Here is a 19,983-nt window from a genome sequence, read left to right on the forward strand (position 1 = left end):
TGGACTCAGCCAGCTATGGGAACACCAATGCCTTTGAATGGAAATTCCTACCAAAGGTAGTGGATTTGGCCCAGTAAAGCCCTCCCAACCATTGAGCACATCTACTTGAAACACTATTGTAGGAAAGCAGCATCCATTATCACAGATCCCCACCACCCTGCCATCGCACTCCTGCCATCAGGTAGACAGTACAAGAGCCTCAGGACTCACACCACCAGGTTCAAGAACAGTTACTACCCCTCAATTATCAGGCTTGAATAAAAGGGGGTAACTACACTCACCTGCCCTTCCATTGAAATGTTCCCACAACCAATGATCTCACTTTAAGGTCTCTTCATCTCATGTTCTCGTTATTTATCGCTATTTATTTATAATTGAATTTTGCACAGTTTGTTGTCTTCTGTACTCTGGTTGATCTTTCATTGATCCTTTTATAATTACTATTCTATAGATTTGCCCAGTATGCCCACAAGAAAATGAATCTCAGGGTTGCATATGGTGTCATGTGTCATATATGTACTTCGATACCACGGTTTATTTTGAACTTTGAACTTTATTGTGGGCATGCCGTGTTTGCAACGGAATGTGCTCTGACACTTGTGGGCTGCCCCCAGCATGTGTTGGGTTAACACAAATGACACATTTTACTGAATGTTTGAAGGTACACACGATAGATAAATCTGTATCTGAATAACCTCTGAGAGAAATGAGGAGCGCTTTTCACAGGTACATGGCAATGGTTTGATGATAGTGGCGTCACAGAGAAGGATTAATAGTTTTAGAGCGTGTAGGCAAGCTGAAGCGTCGTGGTGTTAGCTTACAGGAGGAAGGGAAGGATGCTGGAGAAGAAAGGGAGAGCCCAGAGCAAGAACCAGAAAGCCAAGAGGGATGAATTGCAACTGTAAGCAGAAAGCAAGAACTGCAAGAAAAGCGATTTCAAACAGTTTTAAAAACATTATCAAAGACAGAATTAAATTCACTTGAAACAAAATGGTACTTTGATATTTATGAAATGCCAAGTAGATAGTCTGATTGCTTTTTGTAGAATTATGTGGAAATCTAGGTGGACCAAATTAAATCTTGCATCATGGTGCTTTGAGCCTAGTCGTATAAGCAGAGGACATAGTACAGGGAATGACGCGAGCATTTCCTTGAATGCTTTTTCTTTGTTCTTGGTAGTTTAGGATTTGAATAGATTTGTTCTGGTGGGTTAGAGAGTCACAATGACATTCCTGATGAAATGGGCTCTGAAAACTGACAGTCATTCCTCAATCACGGTTTATTTACCTGTGCTCAAGGAGAAAAGCCTGGCTCCTGTCACCACACTGTTCTTAAGACTGAACAGAGACAGGCCATTTTTATACAGAATTGACTAACAGTTACAGATATTGACCATTTGGCAAACTGTGTGTGTTGAAATGACCTTATTTGGAAGATCAATCACCATTCAAAAATCAAAACTACAAGCTATGGGTGGCATGGTAGTGGTTAGCAATGCTTCACTGTACCAGCAACCCAGGTTCAAGTCCTGCCACGGTTTGTCAGGAGTTTGTACATTCTCACCGTGGCCACGTGGGTTTCCTCCGGGTGCTCCAGTTTCCCACCTCAGTCCAAAGAAGTACCGGTTGGTAGGTTAATTTGTCATTGTAAATTTTCCCATGATTAGGCTAGGATTAAATCAATCCTGGTCAGTGTGGCTCAAAGGGTCAGAGGGTCTGTTCCGTGATGTATCTCAATCAATCAATAAATAACTAGGCAAACTCTTGACCTAACAACTAATGATACTTCAAACTTAGTGAAGTAATTGGCCCTCATTTGGTGTGTAACCTATGTTACATTCTGTCTTCTCTCCATAAGCCAAATGACTCTGGTTCACTGCTGTAGAATGGGAAACCAGGCTCTTCAAAGACCTTTCTTGCTTGGGCTGACTGCACACTATGTGCTTAACCCTTGTCTTGTTCCAACTTCCACAAGACATGCTCACTTAAAAAGCTACTTAACTGTTGTTGAAGGTAATGAAACGGTAAGATGGGAACTGACAAGCAAGTTTCTCCCAGTTTATTGGGACGTGTCCAAGAATTCTGAAGAGAGCATGGACATGAGAACTGATGGTGAATGGTTCATGTTAGACTAACTAGGTGTACAAGATGATGAGGGGAATTGATCGTGTGGATAGTCAGAGGCTTTTTCTGAGGGTTGAAATGGCTAGCACGAGAGGGCAGAGTTTTAAGGTACTTGGAAGTAGGTACAGAGGAGATGTCAAGGGTAAGTTTTTACGCAGCATGTTGAGTGCTTGGAATGGACTGCCGGCGACGGTGGTGAAGGCGGATTCGACAGGGTCCTTTAAGAGACTCCTGGATAGGTACATGGAGCTTAGAAAAATAGAGGGCTATTGGCTAACCTGAGGTAACTTCTAAGATAAGGACATGTTCAGCACAGCTTTGTAGGCCAAAGGCCTATATTGTGCTGTAGGTTTTCTATGTTTCCCAGTCTGCGTCGGGAGATCGTTTAGCTGAACACCTACACTCTGTCCGCCAGAGAAAGCAGGATCTCCCAGTGGCCACACATTTCAATTCCACATCCCATTCCCATTCTGATATGTCTATCCATGGCCTCCTCTACTGTCAAGATGAAGCCACACTCAGGTTGAAGGAACAACACCTTATATACCAGCTGGGTAGCCTCCAACCTGATGGCATGAACATTGACTTCTCTAACTTCCGTTAATGCCCCTCCTCCCTTTCTTACCCCATCCCTGAAAAATTTAGTTTTCTTTCCCACTCCTTTTTTCTCTCTGTCTTTCTGCCCATCACTCTACCTGTTCTTCATCTCCCTCTGGTGCTCCCCTCCCCCTTTCTTTCTCCCTAGGCTTCCCGTCACACGATCCTTTCCCTTCTCCAGCTCTGTATCCCTTTTGCCAATCACCTTTCCAGCTCTTAGCTTCACCCCACCCCCTCCGGTCTTCTCCTATCATTTCGCATTTTTCCCTCCCCCTGCTACTTTCAAATCTCTTACTATCTTTCCTTTCAGTTAGTCCTGACGACGGGTCTCGGCCCAAAACGTCGACAGCACTTCTCCTTATAGATGCTGCCTGACCTGCTGTGTTCCACCAGCATTTTGTGTGTGTTGCTTGAATTTCCAGCATCTGCAGATTTCCTCGTGTTTGCTTAAATAGGCCATCATTTTCCTGCAAGTTCCTAAATCAATTTCAAGCTTATTGTCATTCAACCATACACAAGTATACAGTGAAATGAAACATCATTCCTCTGCGGCCAATGTGCAACCACAGTATGAACAGTCATACGCAGCACATATAGTTACAATCCAACACACAGAGTCACAAAATAACATTAGCACAAGTCCCTGAGTGTCAAGGTCTGAAGATTGACAGGTTGCTGTGACGTGCGGGGTAAATGTTTATGTGAGACAGTATAATGTTACTATTATAATAAAACAAGCAGTTGTTTAAATATGTGAAACAGCAGCAATAAAAGATGAACAGTGACCAGTACAGAATGAGAGTGTGTCTGTGAGTGGGGGAATGTAGGGGGTGGAGGTACCACTCAGACAGGGTGTACATGTACACTGGGTGGCGGGGGACACTCGGACAGGGTGTACATGTACACTGGGTGGTGGGGGACACGTGGACAGGGTGTACATGTACACTGGGTGGTGGGGAACACTCAGACGGTGTACATGTACACTGGGTGGCGGGGGACACGCGGACAGGGTGTACATGTGCTGGGTGGCTGAACTCTCAGCCCCTGGAGACTCTGAAAGCCTCATACTCACAATATACAAAAGAGGAACCATGTGAATAACAACAATCTCTCAAAGTAGTCTTCGAATGAAGTATAATCTTGCTGCAGCTTCATTGCAAAAGAAACAGTGGTTTGAATCTATCACAGACAACATAATATATCAACGTTTCCACTGCCTATCTGTGTTCATTATGTTAGAGATACTGTTACAAGAAGCATTACTGTGCAGTGATTTGAGTCCATTATGTGTGTGTATAATTGAGTAACATTTCACCCTGTCATGTCGGTCCATGGCCTGCTCTCCTGCCATGATGAGGCGAATCCCATATAACCATATAACAATCACAGCACGGAAACAGGCCATTCCAGCCCTCCTAGTCCGTGCCGAACTCTTAATCTCACCTAGTCCCACCTACCCGCACTCAGCCCGTAACCCTCCACTCCTTTCCTGTCCATATACCTATCCAATTTTACCTTAAATGACACAACTGAACTGGCCTCTACTACTTCTACAGGAAGCTCATTCCACACAGCTATCACTCTCTGAGTAAAGAAATACCCCCTCGTGTTTCCCTTAAACTTTTGCCCCCTAACTCTCAAATCATGTCCTCTCGTTTGAATCTCCCCTACTCTCAATGGAAACAGCCTATTCATGTCAACTCTATCTATCCCTCTCAAAATTTTAAATACCTCGATCAAATCCCCCCTCAACCTTCTACGCTCCAATGAATAGAGACCTAACTTGTTCAACCTTTCTCTGTAACTTAAGTGCTGAAACCCAGGTAACATCCTAGTAAATTGTCTCTGCACTCTCTCTAATTTATTGATATCTTTCCTATAATTCGGTGACCAGAACTGTACACAATATTCCAAATTTGGCCTTACCAATGCCTTGTACAATTTTAACATTACATCCCAACTTCTGTACTCAATGCTCTGATTTATAAAGGCCAGCGTTCCAAAAGCCTTCTTCACCACCCTATCTACATGAGACTCCACCTTCAGGGAACTATGCACTGTTATTCCTAGATCTCTCTGTTCCACTGCATTCCTCAATGCCCTACCATTTACCCTGTATGTTCTATTTGGATTATTCCTGCCAAAATGTAGAACCTCACACTTCTCAGCATTAAACTCCATCTGCCAACGTTCAGCCCATTCTTCTAACCGGCATAAATCTCCCTGCGAGCTTTGAAAACCCACCTCATTATCCACAACACCTCCTACCTTAGTATCATCGGCATACTTACTAATCCAATTTACCACCCCATCATCCAGATCATTTATGCATATTACAAACAACATTGGGCCCAAAACAGATCCCTGAGGCATCCCGCTAGTCACCGGCCTCCATCCCGATAAACAATTATCCACCACTACTCTCTGGCATCTCCCATCTAGCCACTGTTGAATCCATTTTATTACTCCAGCATTAATACCTAACGACTGAACCTTCTTAACTAACCTTCCATGTGGAACTTTGTCAAAGGCCTTGCTGAAGTCCATATAGACTACATCCACTGCCTTACCCTCATCAACATTCCTCGTAACTTCTTCAAAAAATTCAATAAGGTTGGAGAAACACCACCTCATGTTTATCCATTTCTTTCGAGCCCACTGGCCGCACTACCAGCCTGTTAAGCCTAGTCCAATCACAGGACAATTCACAAGAACCAATTAACTTACTAACTGGTACATCGTTGGTTTGTGGGAAGAAACCCGAGCACCCGGAGGAAACCCATGCACTCCGACCGAGAAACTTCTTACAGACAGTGTTGGTACTTAAATCTGGACTTTGACACCCCAAGCTGTAGGAGTGCTGCGCTGACAGCTACACTAGTGTGGTGCTGTCTGGGTGGCCTCCAAGCTGATGACGCGAACATCGATTTCTCTAAATTCTGGTAATACTTCCCTCTTCTTCCATTCCCAACTCTGGCTTCTCACTTATTTCTTCTCTTCTCCTCACCTCCCCCGGTGCGCTCTCCACCTTCCCTTTCTCCCACGGTCCACTCTCCTCTCCTATCAGATTCCTTTTTCTCCAGCCATTTATCTTTTCCACATATTACTCCCTAGCTTCTCACTTCATTCCCGTCCCTCACCTTCCTCCTCCATATGGTTCCACCTATCACTTTGCCACTTATAGTCCTTCCCCAACCACCCTCACCTACTTACTCTGCCCTCTTCCCCTTTCCTTTGCAGTCCTGATCTAATGGTCTCAGCCCAAAACGTTGATGGTTCCATAGACGCTGCCCGACCTGCTGAGCTCCTCCAGCATTTTGTGTGTGTTACTAATGATTTCTGAGCATTTTGCCAAGGACCTTCAGACATAGGACAGAATTAGGCCATTTGGCCCATCAAGTCTGCTTCTTTCATTTTCCTGATTTTTTTGCAGATCAATAATCAGTTGCCATCTCACAAAGCGCACCAAAATAAAGTTGAAATCCGATTTCTCGGCAGTTTCAAACATCCATTGGGGAAATGTTTCTACCAACAAATGCTCAACTGAACCTAACATGTGAAAGGATAGACAACGTCAGAGCTGTTGGATGGAAGCCTACCTCTTCCTGGATGCAGCAGGTGTAGGGCACTCCACAGGCCGTCGGTCCTGGCGCATTACATTCATGGTAATGGTTCACCTTCCAGTCCTTGTACTCATCTCCTCCACAGCACGAGAACTGTTAGCCAGAGAAAGCTTGGAATTAATGCTGAACTTAGCAAAGGTACGTGAAAGAGCAGGATGAGGAAGGTTAATCCAAGAGCTGCCACTCCCGCTGCTCTCTGTAGGGAGTTTAGTATATTCCCGCCCCCGTCACCGCATGGATTTTGTCCAGGTGCTCCTGCTTCCTCCCACATTCCAAAGACATATGGATTAACGGTAGAGTTGTGGGCATGCTGTGATGGTGCAAGAGGCATAGCAACACCTGCAGACTGCCCCAACACATCAGGATCGGAAGATGCTACAGAAAGTTGTAAAATTAGTCAGCTCCATTGTGGATACAAGCCTCTGTAGTATCGAAGGAGCGGCGCCTCAGAAAGGCAGCGTCCATCATTAAAGTCCCCCACCACCCAGGACACGCCCTCTTCTCATTGTTACCATCGGGAAGGAGGTACAGAAACCTGAAGGCACACATTCAACGATTCAGGAACAGCTTCTTACCCTCTGTCATCTGATATTTGAATGAACATTGAACCCATCACCTTCTTTTTATTATTTCTGCTTTTGTGCTATTTTTAACTTAACTATTTACAAACCCCATTTCCAGAAAAGTTGGGATTTTTCCAAAATGCAATAAAAACAAATATCTGTGATATGTTAATTCACGTGAACCCTTATTTAACAGACAAAAGTACAAAGAAAAGATTTTCAGTAGTTTTACTGACCAACTTAATTGTATTTTGTAAATATACACAAATTTAGAATTTGATGGCTGCAACACACTCAACAAAAGTTGGGACAGAGTTGAAATAAGATTGAAAAGTGCACAGAATATTCAAGTAACACCGGTTTGGAAGACTCCACATTAAGCAGGCTAATTGGTAGCAGGTGACTTATCATGACTGGGTATAAAAGTAGCGTCCATCAAAGGCTCAGTCTTTGCAAGCAAGGATGGGTCGTGGCTCACCCCTTTGTGCCAAAATTCGTGAGAGAATTGTTAGTCAGTTCAAAAGGAACATTTCCCAATGCAAGATTGCAGAGAATTTAGGTCTTTCAACATCTACAGTATATAATATTGTGAAAAGATTCAGAGAATTCAGAGACATCTCAGTGCGTAAAGGGCAAGGTCGGAAACCACTGTTGAATGCGTGTGATCTTCGAGCCCTCAGGCGGCACTGCCTAAGAAACCGTCATGCTACTGTGACAATTATAGCCACCTGGGCTTGGGAGTACTTCGGAAAACCATTGTCACTTAACACAGTCCGTCGCTGCATCCAGAAATGCAACTTGAAATTGTATTACGCAAGGAGGAAGCCATACATCAACTCTATGCAGAAACGCCGGCGAGTTCTCTGGGCCCGAGCTCATCTCAGATGGACCGAAAGACTGTGGAACCGAGTGCTGTGGTCAGATAAGTCCACATTTCAGCTAGTTTTCAGAAAAAAACGGGCGTCAAGTTCTCCGTGCCAAAGATGAAAACGACCATCCTGATTGTTATCAGCAAAAGGTGCAAAAACCAGCATCTGTGATGGTATAGGGGTGCATCAGTGCCCACAGCATGGGTGAGTTGCATGTATGTGAAGGTACCATTGACTCTGAGGCGTATATTAGGATATTAGAGAGACATATGTTGCCATCAAGGTGACGTCTCTTCCCGGGACGTCCATGCTTATTTCAGCAGGACAATGCCAGACCACATTCTGCACAGGCTACAACAGCGTGGCTTTGTAGACACAGAGTGCGTGTGCTTGACTGGCCTGCTGCCAGTCCAGATCTATCTCTTACTGAAAATGTATGGCGCATCATGAAGAGGAGAATCAGACAACGGAGACCACGGACTGTTGAGCAGCTGAAGTCTTATATCAAGCAAGAATGGACAAAATTTCCAATTGCAAATCTACTACAGTTAGTATCCTCAGTTCCAAAATGATTAAAAAGTGTTATTAAAAGGAAAGGTGATGTAACACAATGGTAAACATGCCTCTGTCCCAACTTTTGTTGAGTGTGTTGCAGCCATCAAATTCTAAATCTGTGTATTTTTACAAAATACGATTAAGTTGGTCAGTAAAACGATTGAAAATCTTTTCTTTGTACTTTTGTCAGTTAAATAAAGGTTCACGTGAATTAACATATCACAGATTTTTGTTTTTATTGCATTTTGGAAAATATCCCAACTTTTCTGGAAATGGGGTTTGTATATACACACACACACACACACACACACACACACACACACACACATATATATCTACTGTAATTCATTTATTTCATTTTTTTCTATATTTATCATGTATTACCTTGTACAGCTGGTGCAAACTTAACAAATTTCACAACATATGGCGGTGACACTAAACCTGATTCTGACCTGACTGCGCTAGTCACCGACACAAACAACACATTTCACTCTGTGTTTCAATGTTTTGATATACAGGTGATCAATAAAGTTAATCTTTAATGTTGCCTGGAAACTTTAATTCCTGCTAGGCCATTACAAGGAAAGTCAGTCTCTGCAGTTACAGCTAACACGGGTAGATCACCTTCCCATTTTCTTTCACACAGACTGGAGGACCTGTTCTTGTTGGCCACCCTTGTTAACAGATCGCCACAGGATCGTTGCGTCAATATGAACGATCATGCTGACTGCTACGAAATGGTCAGTCTGGGTTATTCCATGAAGGTAGCTCAGTTAACCCCAGGAAAAGAAGGATCTGGATACTGCCAGGAAAGTGTCGTCGATATCCTTTGTCTTTTGTTATGGTGGTGGAATATCAGTGCTAAAGAGCTATTCAACATCAGCACAGCTGCTGAGAAGCCAACAATGAGAGAGTAATTGCCTGTAAGAGCAGCACTGAGCTAATCAAACACAAAACACTCCTTTAAGCGTCTTCTACAATTATATATCGGCTGACAGGCCAATCCTGTGTTAAGATAGCTCCACTTCATTTCTCATGACAATGTTGCTCATCACATAACTATTCAACACATCTCCAACTGGTTGTAAGCACAAGTGCGGTAATTGCAAATTTCCGCTGTTCTTTTGTAAGTCTTATGCTGAGTACTATTATCACTGCTTGTTTCATTGTTATTAAAACTCCCGATTTTACAATTGAGTCTTTATCCACCCAATGTCCTTTCAATACTCAACTCACCAACTCAATCAAGTCATAAACCCAAAATCATACTTTCATTAAGCAACAGTTGTACTGAGTTCAAAGTTCAAAGTCAATTTATTATCAAAGTATGTATACACTCAGGGGCCACTTTACTAGGTACACCTGTCACCTGCTTGTTAATGCAAGTATCTAATCAGCCAATTGTGTGGCAAAAACTCAATGCACAAATGCATGCAGCCATGGTCAAGAGGTTCAGCTGTTGTTCGGACCAAACGTCAAGAATGGGGAAGAAATGTGATCTAAGTGACTTTGATCGTGGAAGGATTGTTGGAGCCAGACAGGGGTGGTTTGACTATCTCAGAAACTGCAGATCTCCTTTAACTTTCGTGCACAAGTCTCTAAAGTTTACAGAGAACGGTGCAAAGAACAGGAAATGAGTCAGAGTTTTGTGGGCATAACTTGTTAATGAGAGAGGTCAGAGGAGAATGGCCAGAGTGGTCCAAACTGACAGGAAGGCGACAGTAACTCAAATAACCACACATTGCAACAGTGGTGTGCAGAAGAACATCTTTGAATGCACAACACATCAAACCTTGAGGTGGATAGGATACAGCCGCAGAACGGATTCCACTACTGTACCTAATAAAGTGGCCACTGAGCTTATGTCACCCGACACAACCCTGAGATTCATTTTCTTGCGGGCATTGACAGTAGAACAATAATTAGTGATAAAACTGCAAGCAAAGACTGACACCCAACTAATGTGCAAAAGAAGACAATCTGTGCAAATATAGAATTAATAGTCAATAAATAATACTGAGGACATGAGTTGTATAGTCCTTGAAAGTGCGCCCAGTTTGTGGAATCAGTTCTGAATTGAGGTGGGTGAAGTTAGCCACGCTAGTGAGCTAGTGAAGTCGACTGAAGTTTTAAACTTTAGTCCTAGTTGTTGGTGCAGAAGACTCATTGTTAGTCAGAAACATTTTGCCTGATTAGAAAACAGGTCGCTGGATGTACTTAAGGCAGAGATTGATAGGTTCTTGATTGGACATGCCATCAAAGGTTATGGGGAGAAGGCCGGGAACTGGGGTTGAGGAGAAGATAGAAAAAAAGGATCAGCCATGGTTGAGTGGTGGAGCAGACTTGATGGGCCAGATGGCCTAATTCTGCTCCTATGTCTTATGGTCTAAAACCTAACTACCCCAACCTTTACTTATGCCATTGACCAATACCATTAAGTGAGGGGTCCGTGAATACCAGGCTGGGAATGCTGGCTGGAGGCCAGTTTCAGCGTCACACCTGATCTACCTTCCTCTCTCCAGTAGGTCTCTTCTCCCTATCCCAAGCTATGAGAAGATAGCCTTTTTACACAGACTGTTGCTATGATACAGAATGCATTGTCTGAAAGCTGTTGGACGCAGATGTGATAAAGTTTACAATAAATTAACTTAATACTTGAATTTAAAATTAAAAATGGAAATGAGGAGAAATGGATTAATTATGTGGGCAGCAGAGCAATGGTTAGCGTAACGCTATTACAGCGCCAGCTATCAGGGGTTCAATTCCCACCGTTATCTGTAAGGAGAACAATCAGAATCAGGTTTAATATCACCATCCTGTGTTACGAAATTTGTTGTCTTTGCAGCAGCAGCACAATGAAATACATAACATTAGAGAAAAAAGATGTGAATTACTTTAAATGTTTATTTATATTAAATAGTTTAATTAAATAAGTAGTGTAAAAATAGAAATAAGAAAGTAGTGAGGTAGTGTTCATGGGTTCAATGTCTATTCGGAAGCTGTTCCTGAATTGTTGAGTGTGTGCCTTCAGGCTCCCGTACCTCCTTCCTGAACGGGGAATGATCAAGGAGATGGGGATCCTTAATGATGGATGCCGTCTTGCTGTCTTTTTGAGGCATCGCTCCTTGAAAATGTCCTGAATACTGCAGAGGCTAGTATCCATGATGGAAATGACCAGGTTTACAAATCTCTGCAGCTTACTTCGATCCTGTGCAACAGCCCCTCACTCACCTCCCCACCCCCCCAAACCAGACGGTGATGGAGTCAGTTAGAATGCCCTCTACAGTACATCTGTAGAAATTTGCAAGTGTCTTTGGCGACAAACCAAACCTCCTCAAACTCCTAATGAAAGGCAGCTTCCTTTGAAGCTGTGCCGGTATATTGGGCCGAGGATAGCCCCTCGGATACGGTGACAACCAGGAAACTTGAAACTGCTCACTCTTTCCTCTTCTGATCCCTCTGTGAGGACCGGTGGAGTTTGTACATTCTCCCTGTGACCATGTTGGTTTAATCTAGGTGATCCAGTCTCCGCCCACATTTCAAAAAAGACTCATGGCCTAGTGAGTTGTGGGCATGCTAAGATGGCATGAAACCATGGTAACACTTGGCTGCCTCCAGCAACCCGCTGGCTCATTGGTACAAACATATTTCACTGTATGTTTCAATGTACCGGTATATGTAATAAATAAAGCTGATCTCTCTTTTCATAGGAATACTCACAAATTGGACTGAAAGTTTCTAAGTTTATAGGCGACACAAAAACTCAGAAAAGGGAGGAGCAGAGAAACAGATCAGGGTATATAAATGGGCTGGTGGAAGTTAACACATGATGTATTTTAGTAGGAAGAATAAGGTTAGACAGTGTAGTATGCTTTTAAAGCACAGATTCCCAATCTTTTTGACTCATGCACCAATACTATTAAGCAAGGGGTCCGTGGGTCCTGTTTTAAAGGGATATAAAGGCCAGGGGATTATGCATAGAAAGTTCTTGAAGATGATGCAATAAGTTGTTAGGCTGCAGTGAAATAAAGTACTGACACATTCTGGTGTTTTACAGTGGATCGCAGACTTAGTCTCAAATCGGTGTTAGGTTCTATTCTGCCATAGGCCAGAGTTAAAGGTTAGCTTTATTTGTCTTATGTACATTTGAAACATCAAAATATACAGTGAAATGCATCATATGCATCATCGACTAACACAGTGCGAGTATGTGCTGGGGGCAGCCTGCAAGTGTTGGCGTGAGTCTGGTGTCAACATAGCAAGCCCACGACTTACTAACACAAACTGGCACGCCTTTGGAATGTGGGAGCAGACGGGAGCGCCCGGAGGAAACGCGCGTGGTCACCGGGAGACTGTACAAGCTCTGTAACAGTATAACGCTAACCACCAGACTAGCATGGTGCTCCTATTTTATTATATCTTTAGTTTACTGGGATGTTCACAACAAAGAGAGACATGAGGGAACGAGGAAGAGAATGGGGAAGCTTAAGCTATTCCTTCTGGAGGACGGCAGCTGAGGAGGACATTTGATGGCGGTGCTCAATGGTCGTGAGAGAGTTTCAGTGGTAGACTGAGAACAAATTCTCAATGGCCGCTTTATTTAGTACCTCCTGTACTGAATAAAGTGGCGACTGAGTGAACACCCATGTGATCTTCTGCCGCTGTAGCCCATCCACTTCGAGGTTCGACATGTTCAGCATTCAGAGATGCTCTTCTGCACACCACTGTTGTAACACATGGTTATTTGAGTTACTGTCACGTTTCTGTCAGTCTGGCCGTTCTCCTCTGACCTCTCTCATTATCAAGGCATTTTTGCTCATGGATCTGTGGCTATCACTGCATGATTTTTGTTCCTCGCACCATTCTCTGTAAACTCCAGAGAACTGGTGTGGATGAAAATCCCAGGAGATCAGCAGACTCCGAGATACTCAAACCACCTCATCTGCCACCACCAATCATTCCACCATCAAAGTAACCGAGATCGCATGTCAAAGTTCAAAGTTCAAAGCTAATTTATTATCAAAGTACATTTATACAACCCTGAGATTCATCGCTTTGTAGGCATAATCAGTAAATGTACAGAATAATAACCATAACAGAATCAATGAAAGGCTGCACCAACTTGAGTGTTCAACAAAAGTGCAAAAAGCAACAAACTGTGCAAATACAAAAAGAAAAATAATAATAGTAAATAAATAAACAGGCAATAAATAACGAGAATATGAAATGAAGAGTCCTTGAAAGTGAGTCCATTGGTTGTGGGAACATTTCTTTCCCCATTCTGATATTTGATCTGAACAACCACCTAACCTCTTGACCATGTCTGCATGCTTTTATGTGTTCAGTTGCTGCCCCATGATTGGCTGATTAGATATTTGCATTATTGACCAGGAGTACAGGTGTACCTGATAAGAGTGTAGATTAAAGGCAATGTTAAAAGAACCAGAGATGACACGAGAAGGTACTTTTACGAAGATGTTGCTCTAATTTAGAATGCATTGTCCGAAAGTTCATGGACACAGACGTGACAAATTTTACAGTGATGTTTAAAATTAATTTACAAAAATGGCAAAGTGGAGAGAGGAGGAGAAACAGACTGATTGGAAAAGTATTTCTATAATGCTTGAACCTAGCAGAAGAGTTCTTGGGATCAGTTTTCTACATGAGTTATCAAGTGACCTGAGACTTAAGCCATGAACTGCCTTCCAAAGTACCATCGACTGACCCGTTAAGTGTCATCTCATTCACACTATCCAGCAGTCAGGCTCAATCATCCTGTATTGTCCAGAACAGTAAGCAACACATACAAAATAATGGAGGAACTCAGCAGTCGACGTTTTGACCTAAGAGCCTTCATCAGGACTGGAAAGAAGCCAGAGAAGGAAGTTGGGGAGAGGGGAAGGAGTACAAATAGAAGGTGACGGTGAAGCTAGGTGAGTTGGTAGGAAGGTGGGTGGGAGAGGATGGAATGAAGTGAAAAGCTGGGAGGTGATAGGTGGAAAGGGTGAAGAGCTGAAGAAGAAGGAATCTGATAGGAGAGTGGACCATGGGAAAAAGAGAAGGAGGAGGGCATCGTGAGGAGGTGATAGGCAGCTGAGGAGAAGAGAAGGGGTAAGAAGGGAACCAGAGTGGGGAATGAAAAATGAGAGAAGGGGGAGAGGGAAAAAGTACTGGAAGTTAAAGTAATTGATGTTTATACTGTCAGGTTGAAAGCTACCTAAACGGAATATGAGGTATTGTTCCTCCAACCTGAGAGTGGCCTCTTCGTAGCCTTTTCTCACTGTTACCATCAGGTAGGAGATACAGAAGCCTGAAGGCGCACACTCAGCGATTCAGGAACAGCTTCCTCTCCACAATGAGTCCATGAACACTCCCTCACTACTTTTTCTTAAAATTTCTATCTTTTGTACCACTTATCTTAACTATTGAATATACATATATTCTTACCATAATTCAGTTTTTTAATATATTTATCATGTATTGCATTGTACTGCTGATGCAAAGTTGACAAATTTCATAACTTATACCAGTGATACCTGATTCAGATTCTGATTCTGAAGAAGAACATGAAACAAACGTGATTTCAAATAATACTTTCTATCAATATAGGAACAGAATTGTGTGATATTTGGAACTTGGAACACTTTGATGGATTTTGTACCTGCTGTGACAAAGCACAATTTAATTAAAATTTAGAACCAGCTAATTTAGATTTTCACTCAACTAAGTGCTCGCTCTGAATATGTCAATTAACAAGATTTAATTTCATGACAGATTCTGTAACGATAGATTGCTGAGCCGGAGGGATTGCTTTTCAAGTACGGCTGTCCGCCTTGATAATTAAAAAATAAAACTTCAATAATTTTCATCCTTATGCAAGGGAGGACAAAGTTCTGTTTAAAATTGTTTTTTTCTTGCCAAAATGTGTTTTCTCCTGAAGTTTCTTGAATAGTTATTGGCAGTCCAGGCGCTAATGTATCCTCAAAGAAAAGAAACATCAAAGAAAAAGACATGAAAATATATGATTGAGACTGTAAACACAAGAGATTCTGTAGATGCTGGACATCCAGAGCAACAGAGGGTGGCATGGCATTGTAGTGGTTAGCGCAACGCTCCACAGTACCGGTAATCAGGGTTCAATTCCCGCCGCTGCCTGTAAGGAGTTTGTCCGTTCTCCCAGTGACCACCTGGGTTTCCTCCAGGTGTCCTGTTTCCTCCCACAGTCCAAAAACGTACCAGTTGGTAGGTTAATCAGTCGTTGTAAATTGTCCCATGATTAGGCTAGGATTAAATCAAAGGAGCGGTAGGGCCTACTCCACATTATATCTGAATAAATAAATAAGTAAACAAACAAAATTCTGCAGGAATTCAGGTCAGGCAGCACCTATGGAGGGGAACACACTGTCAGTGATTCAGGCTGAGATATTTCATCAGGAATGGAAAGGAAGCCAGAATAGGAAGTTGGATGGGTGAGGAGTCTCAGCCTGAATTGTCTACTTTCTATTTCCCTCCATAGATGCTACCCGAGTTCTTCTAGCGTTCTGTGTGATTCAAACTGTACAGAGTCAGATGGAATTGAACTGCACTGAAATACGCCTTTTGCATGTCATATTCTGTGTTTTCAATCTTTTTTTTGTTGCCATTAGCACATTTTTTGTTTTGCGTGTGGGTGGGGTGGGGCTTGATGTTCGATGATTATCCTTGAACGCATTTGGTTCCATGCATGGTTCTTTGTTTGGTGACTGTCTTGGGGGGAAAGTGGTGGTGAAGATGAATTTCAGGGCTATATACTGCATGCATACTTTGATAACAAATGTCCTTTGAACTTGAACTTTAGACACAGGAAGATTCAAGAAGTCTCACAGTAGAACAAAGTTCCACTGCTCTACAGTGTTGGTTTTTTAGCTTAGGTTCTGTAACCTATTCACCTGCTGGAGTTCTTCTTCCTGGAGTCCACTGGTACCTCATTCAGATGCCTAACAGAAACAACAGGCATGCGAGTTATCACCTGTCCACGGGCGTGTGATTCAGAACCACCTGGCACCCAACGCTAGGTGTAAAGGACCCACTTTTAACTTCATAAGAGCAGGGGGAAAATTGAACTCCCCAACCAGGACAGTCACTCGTTTGCTTGCATCAGTTAATTTAATTTACACACGCAAAAAGCTGAAGGAAATCCGCAGGTCAGGCAGCGTCTATGGAGAGGAATGGAGAGGCAACGTTTCGGCCCAATACCCTTCATCAGGTCTGGAAAGAAGCCAGAACAAAGAGCTTGCTTCAGGATAATTCCATAGAAGCTGTTTGTCTCATTATTGTGTGAGGGGAATGTCAATTAATGTAATTGATTCTGTTCTACATTGCTGGATGATTTGAGGACAATTTTAATTGGGACCTCTAACACCCTGGGCATGCCCTTTTCTCATTGTTACCATCAGGCAGGAGGTACAGAATCAGAATCAGAATCAGACTTTAATCGCCAAGTACCTATGCACATACAAGGAATTTACTTCCGGCAGATGTTGTCTCTCTGCTCATAACAATAATAATGATAAATATAAATGAAAATATAGATTATACATACAGGTAGTGCAATCCAAGTAATAGTTAGCCGACAGTTAACCGGCAGTTAACTGGCAGTTAACTGTTCAGCAAAGTGACCGCAGTAGGGAAAAGCCTGAAGCCTGAAGGCACACACTCAGTGAATCAGGAACAACGTCTTCCCCTCTACCATCCAATTCCTAGATGGACATTGAACCTTTGTACACTACCTCACTTTTTAAATACATATTATTTCTGTTTTTTTAAGAAATAAACAGCTTCTATGGAATTATCCTGAAGCAATTTTACATCTATTTAACATACATATACTGTAATTTATTTATTTTTCTTCTATATTATGTATTGAACTGCTGCTGCTAAGTTAACAAATTTCACAACACATGTCGGTGATAATAAACCTGATTCTGATTCTGATTAACTAAATCAGGATCACATTCATCCCCTTTTCTCTATCAATAACATCTTTATGATAATACTTTTTTGTTACCTTTATCATTTGAATTCAGGCAGTAATAGCACCAGATGTGCATGTGAAGATTCCATGTTTTCTTTCTGACTGCACAATATATCCCCCAGGTCCTCAGGATGTGCAGGATGATTGGTTAATTGGTTACTGTATGTTATCCCTAGTGTAGGTGGAAGATCAGGGTGGAGTTGATTAAGTGGGGGAATAGGATTGATGAGTTAGTTTTAAGAGCTGACATAGATTTGATGGGCCAAGTAGCCTCCTTCTAATAGGGAAACATGAGAAATGCAAACAAATCATAAACTATCAAACTTCAAAGGAAATATTTTCTCAAAGTATATACAGTACTGTGTAAATGGCTTAGGCACCCAGTTAGAGTGCCTAAGACATTTGCACGGTACTGTATTTGTCAATGTGGAGCAGGCAGAGAACAAGTGGGAGGGGTGTGGGAAAGGTGGAAGAGGAGGAGTACCGAGGTGGTGGGGGGGAGAAGGGGGTGTGGCGCGGGTGCACATACACCCAGCCCTGAGACACAAGGCAAGGTCATTTGATTCCAAGCAATTGGTTTATTGATCATTACAGAGTGTCTCTCTGGTGTTTCTCGCTTCCTCCCCTCTCCCTCCCCCTTTTCCCAACCATGATTCCCCTCTCTCTGCCCCCTTCCCACTCTCAGTAGAGACCCAAATCAGAATCAGGTTTATCATCACTCACAAATGTCATGAATTTTTTTTTACAGCGGCAATATAGTGCAATATATAAAATTAGCACAGTACCGTTGAAAAGTCTTAGGCAACGTAGCTATATATATATGTGCCCAAGACTGCTGCACAGTACTGTATGTCACCATATACTACCCTGAGATTCATATTTTTAAAATATTTAGCACAGTAACAGGTCGCTCCGTCTCAACGAGATCAAGCTGCCCATTAAACCCATGTGACCAATTAACCTACTAACCAGTATGTCCTTGGAACGTGGAAGGAAACCGAAGCACATGACTGGGTTTCTCACATGGTCGCGGCGAAACTGTACAAACTCCTTACAGGCAGCCGTGGGAATTGAACCTGAGTCACTGGTGCTGTAATAGTGTTACGCTAACCGCTATGCTATCATGCCGCCCAGTCTTGCAAGCATTCACAGTAAATACCATAGACCACACTGAAGATGGACAAGCAAGCAATGCGCAAAAGGCAACAAATTGTGCAAATACAAAAAAGAGTAAATAAGTTCATACATATGCACCTATTTACTGATCAATTGATTGATTAATAACTTAAGTTCTGCAGTTCCTGAAACTGATTCTATAGGTTGTGGAATCAGTTCAGTTTTGGGGTGACTGAAATTCACGCTGGTTCAGAGGCCTAATGGCTCTAGGGTAATAACTGTTCCTGAACGTGATAGTGTGGGACCCAGTGCTCCTGTACCTCCTTCCTGATGGCAGCAGCAAGAACAGGGCACGGCCAAGTTCTTTGCATCTAACATCTGGAGTCACTCGCGAGTTGTGCTCTGATATAATCACTTCACAACCACATTCAAAGTCAAAGACTTCAATCACTGCCTTTTTTGCCTCAAAAGACACCTGACAACTCTACCCCAGCAGATAAATGCACAGCAAGTTTCAAAAAGGCAGCAGTGCACCTGTCCAGAATGGTACAATGTGACAGCGCAATGCTTTACGCCACCGCCCATAAGATCGGGATTCGATTCCCACCACTGTCCCTTAAGAAGTTTGTGCGTTCTCCCCGTGACCACGTGGGTTTCCTTCAGGAGCTCTGGTTTCCTCCCCCAGTGGTTGGGGGTGAGTGAATTGTCGGCCATCTCTGTTGCTGGTACAGAAAACGTAGTGCCTGCTCCCATGGCTCCACGTGACCCTGATCGGAGGTGGGGGTGAGTAGGCAGGTGCTACACCTTGCCCAAAGGTGACCTGCAGTCTAGCGCCTCATACCTCCTTTGGTAGAGACATATCCCCGCCCTGCCGCCCACTTCTACTACAAAGCATTCCTAATGTGAAAATGTTCCCTTCCTGTCCACCTACTGAATGGCAAGCTCCGGCTATATTTCATTCCGATACAATCTACTTGACAAGCGCGGCTATTCTGGAAGAATAATCAGCATCTGTGTTCCAATTCTATTTTGCTGCTTTCATTCTGATGGACCTGCAACGCACAAACTATTAAATCGAATTCCAGGGAAAGTAGATTGGTATTCTGTCCCTGCTTCAGAAAAATCGTGGGCTGAGCGGAGCATTAGTGGAAGATTTATTGGTTCATCAGGCCTGAATGGACAACAATGGGATTAACATCCAGTGGAGTTACTAATACAGCTGACTACAGGAACTTGGCTCTCCTGTTGGACAACTGCAACCTGTGCTCATATTAAACCTTCACTGTAGAGAAAAGTCCTACTGTGCTCCAGAAAGAAAGATAAATAGGGATTGTATAATGCTGCTTGCGAGGCAGAGTGGAGATACATCTCTACTAAAGGAGGAGCTGAATCTCCTGTGTAACAGTCCGTTAGCATAGTCAATGTGGAAAATAAACCGGCTGGCTCTATAATATTGAATTACCTGGGATCTGGTTAAAATGATCTACCTCAAGTCAACTGCGAGATCAAATAAATCATTTATCT

The 19,983-nt window shown here is 42.9% G+C and overlaps 1 protein-coding gene across 4 annotated transcripts in view; it reads right to left on the minus strand.

Moving 5' to 3' along the window:
- The window catches only part of LOC140735263 (tetraspanin-15-like), a 240,030-nt gene that overhangs the window by 104,757 nt on the left and 115,290 nt on the right, over nucleotides 1–19,983 (minus strand). For 3 of the 4 annotated variants that reach the window (XM_073060128.1, XM_073060120.1, XM_073060138.1), the window contains exon 5: nucleotides 6,320–6,436. The exons of the other annotated variant lie outside the window; for it this stretch is intronic. In XM_073060128.1, the coding sequence (XP_072916229.1) occupies nucleotides 6,320–6,436 (117 nt within the window). The remainder of the gene's footprint in view (nucleotides 1–6,319; nucleotides 6,437–19,983) is intronic. 4 annotated transcript variants of the gene reach the window in all.

Source organism: Hemitrygon akajei, chromosome 1 (genome assembly GCF_048418815.1).
Source record: "Hemitrygon akajei chromosome 1, sHemAka1.3, whole genome shotgun sequence".
In the NCBI taxonomy this organism is placed as follows: domain Eukaryota; kingdom Metazoa; phylum Chordata; class Chondrichthyes; order Myliobatiformes; family Dasyatidae; genus Hemitrygon; species Hemitrygon akajei.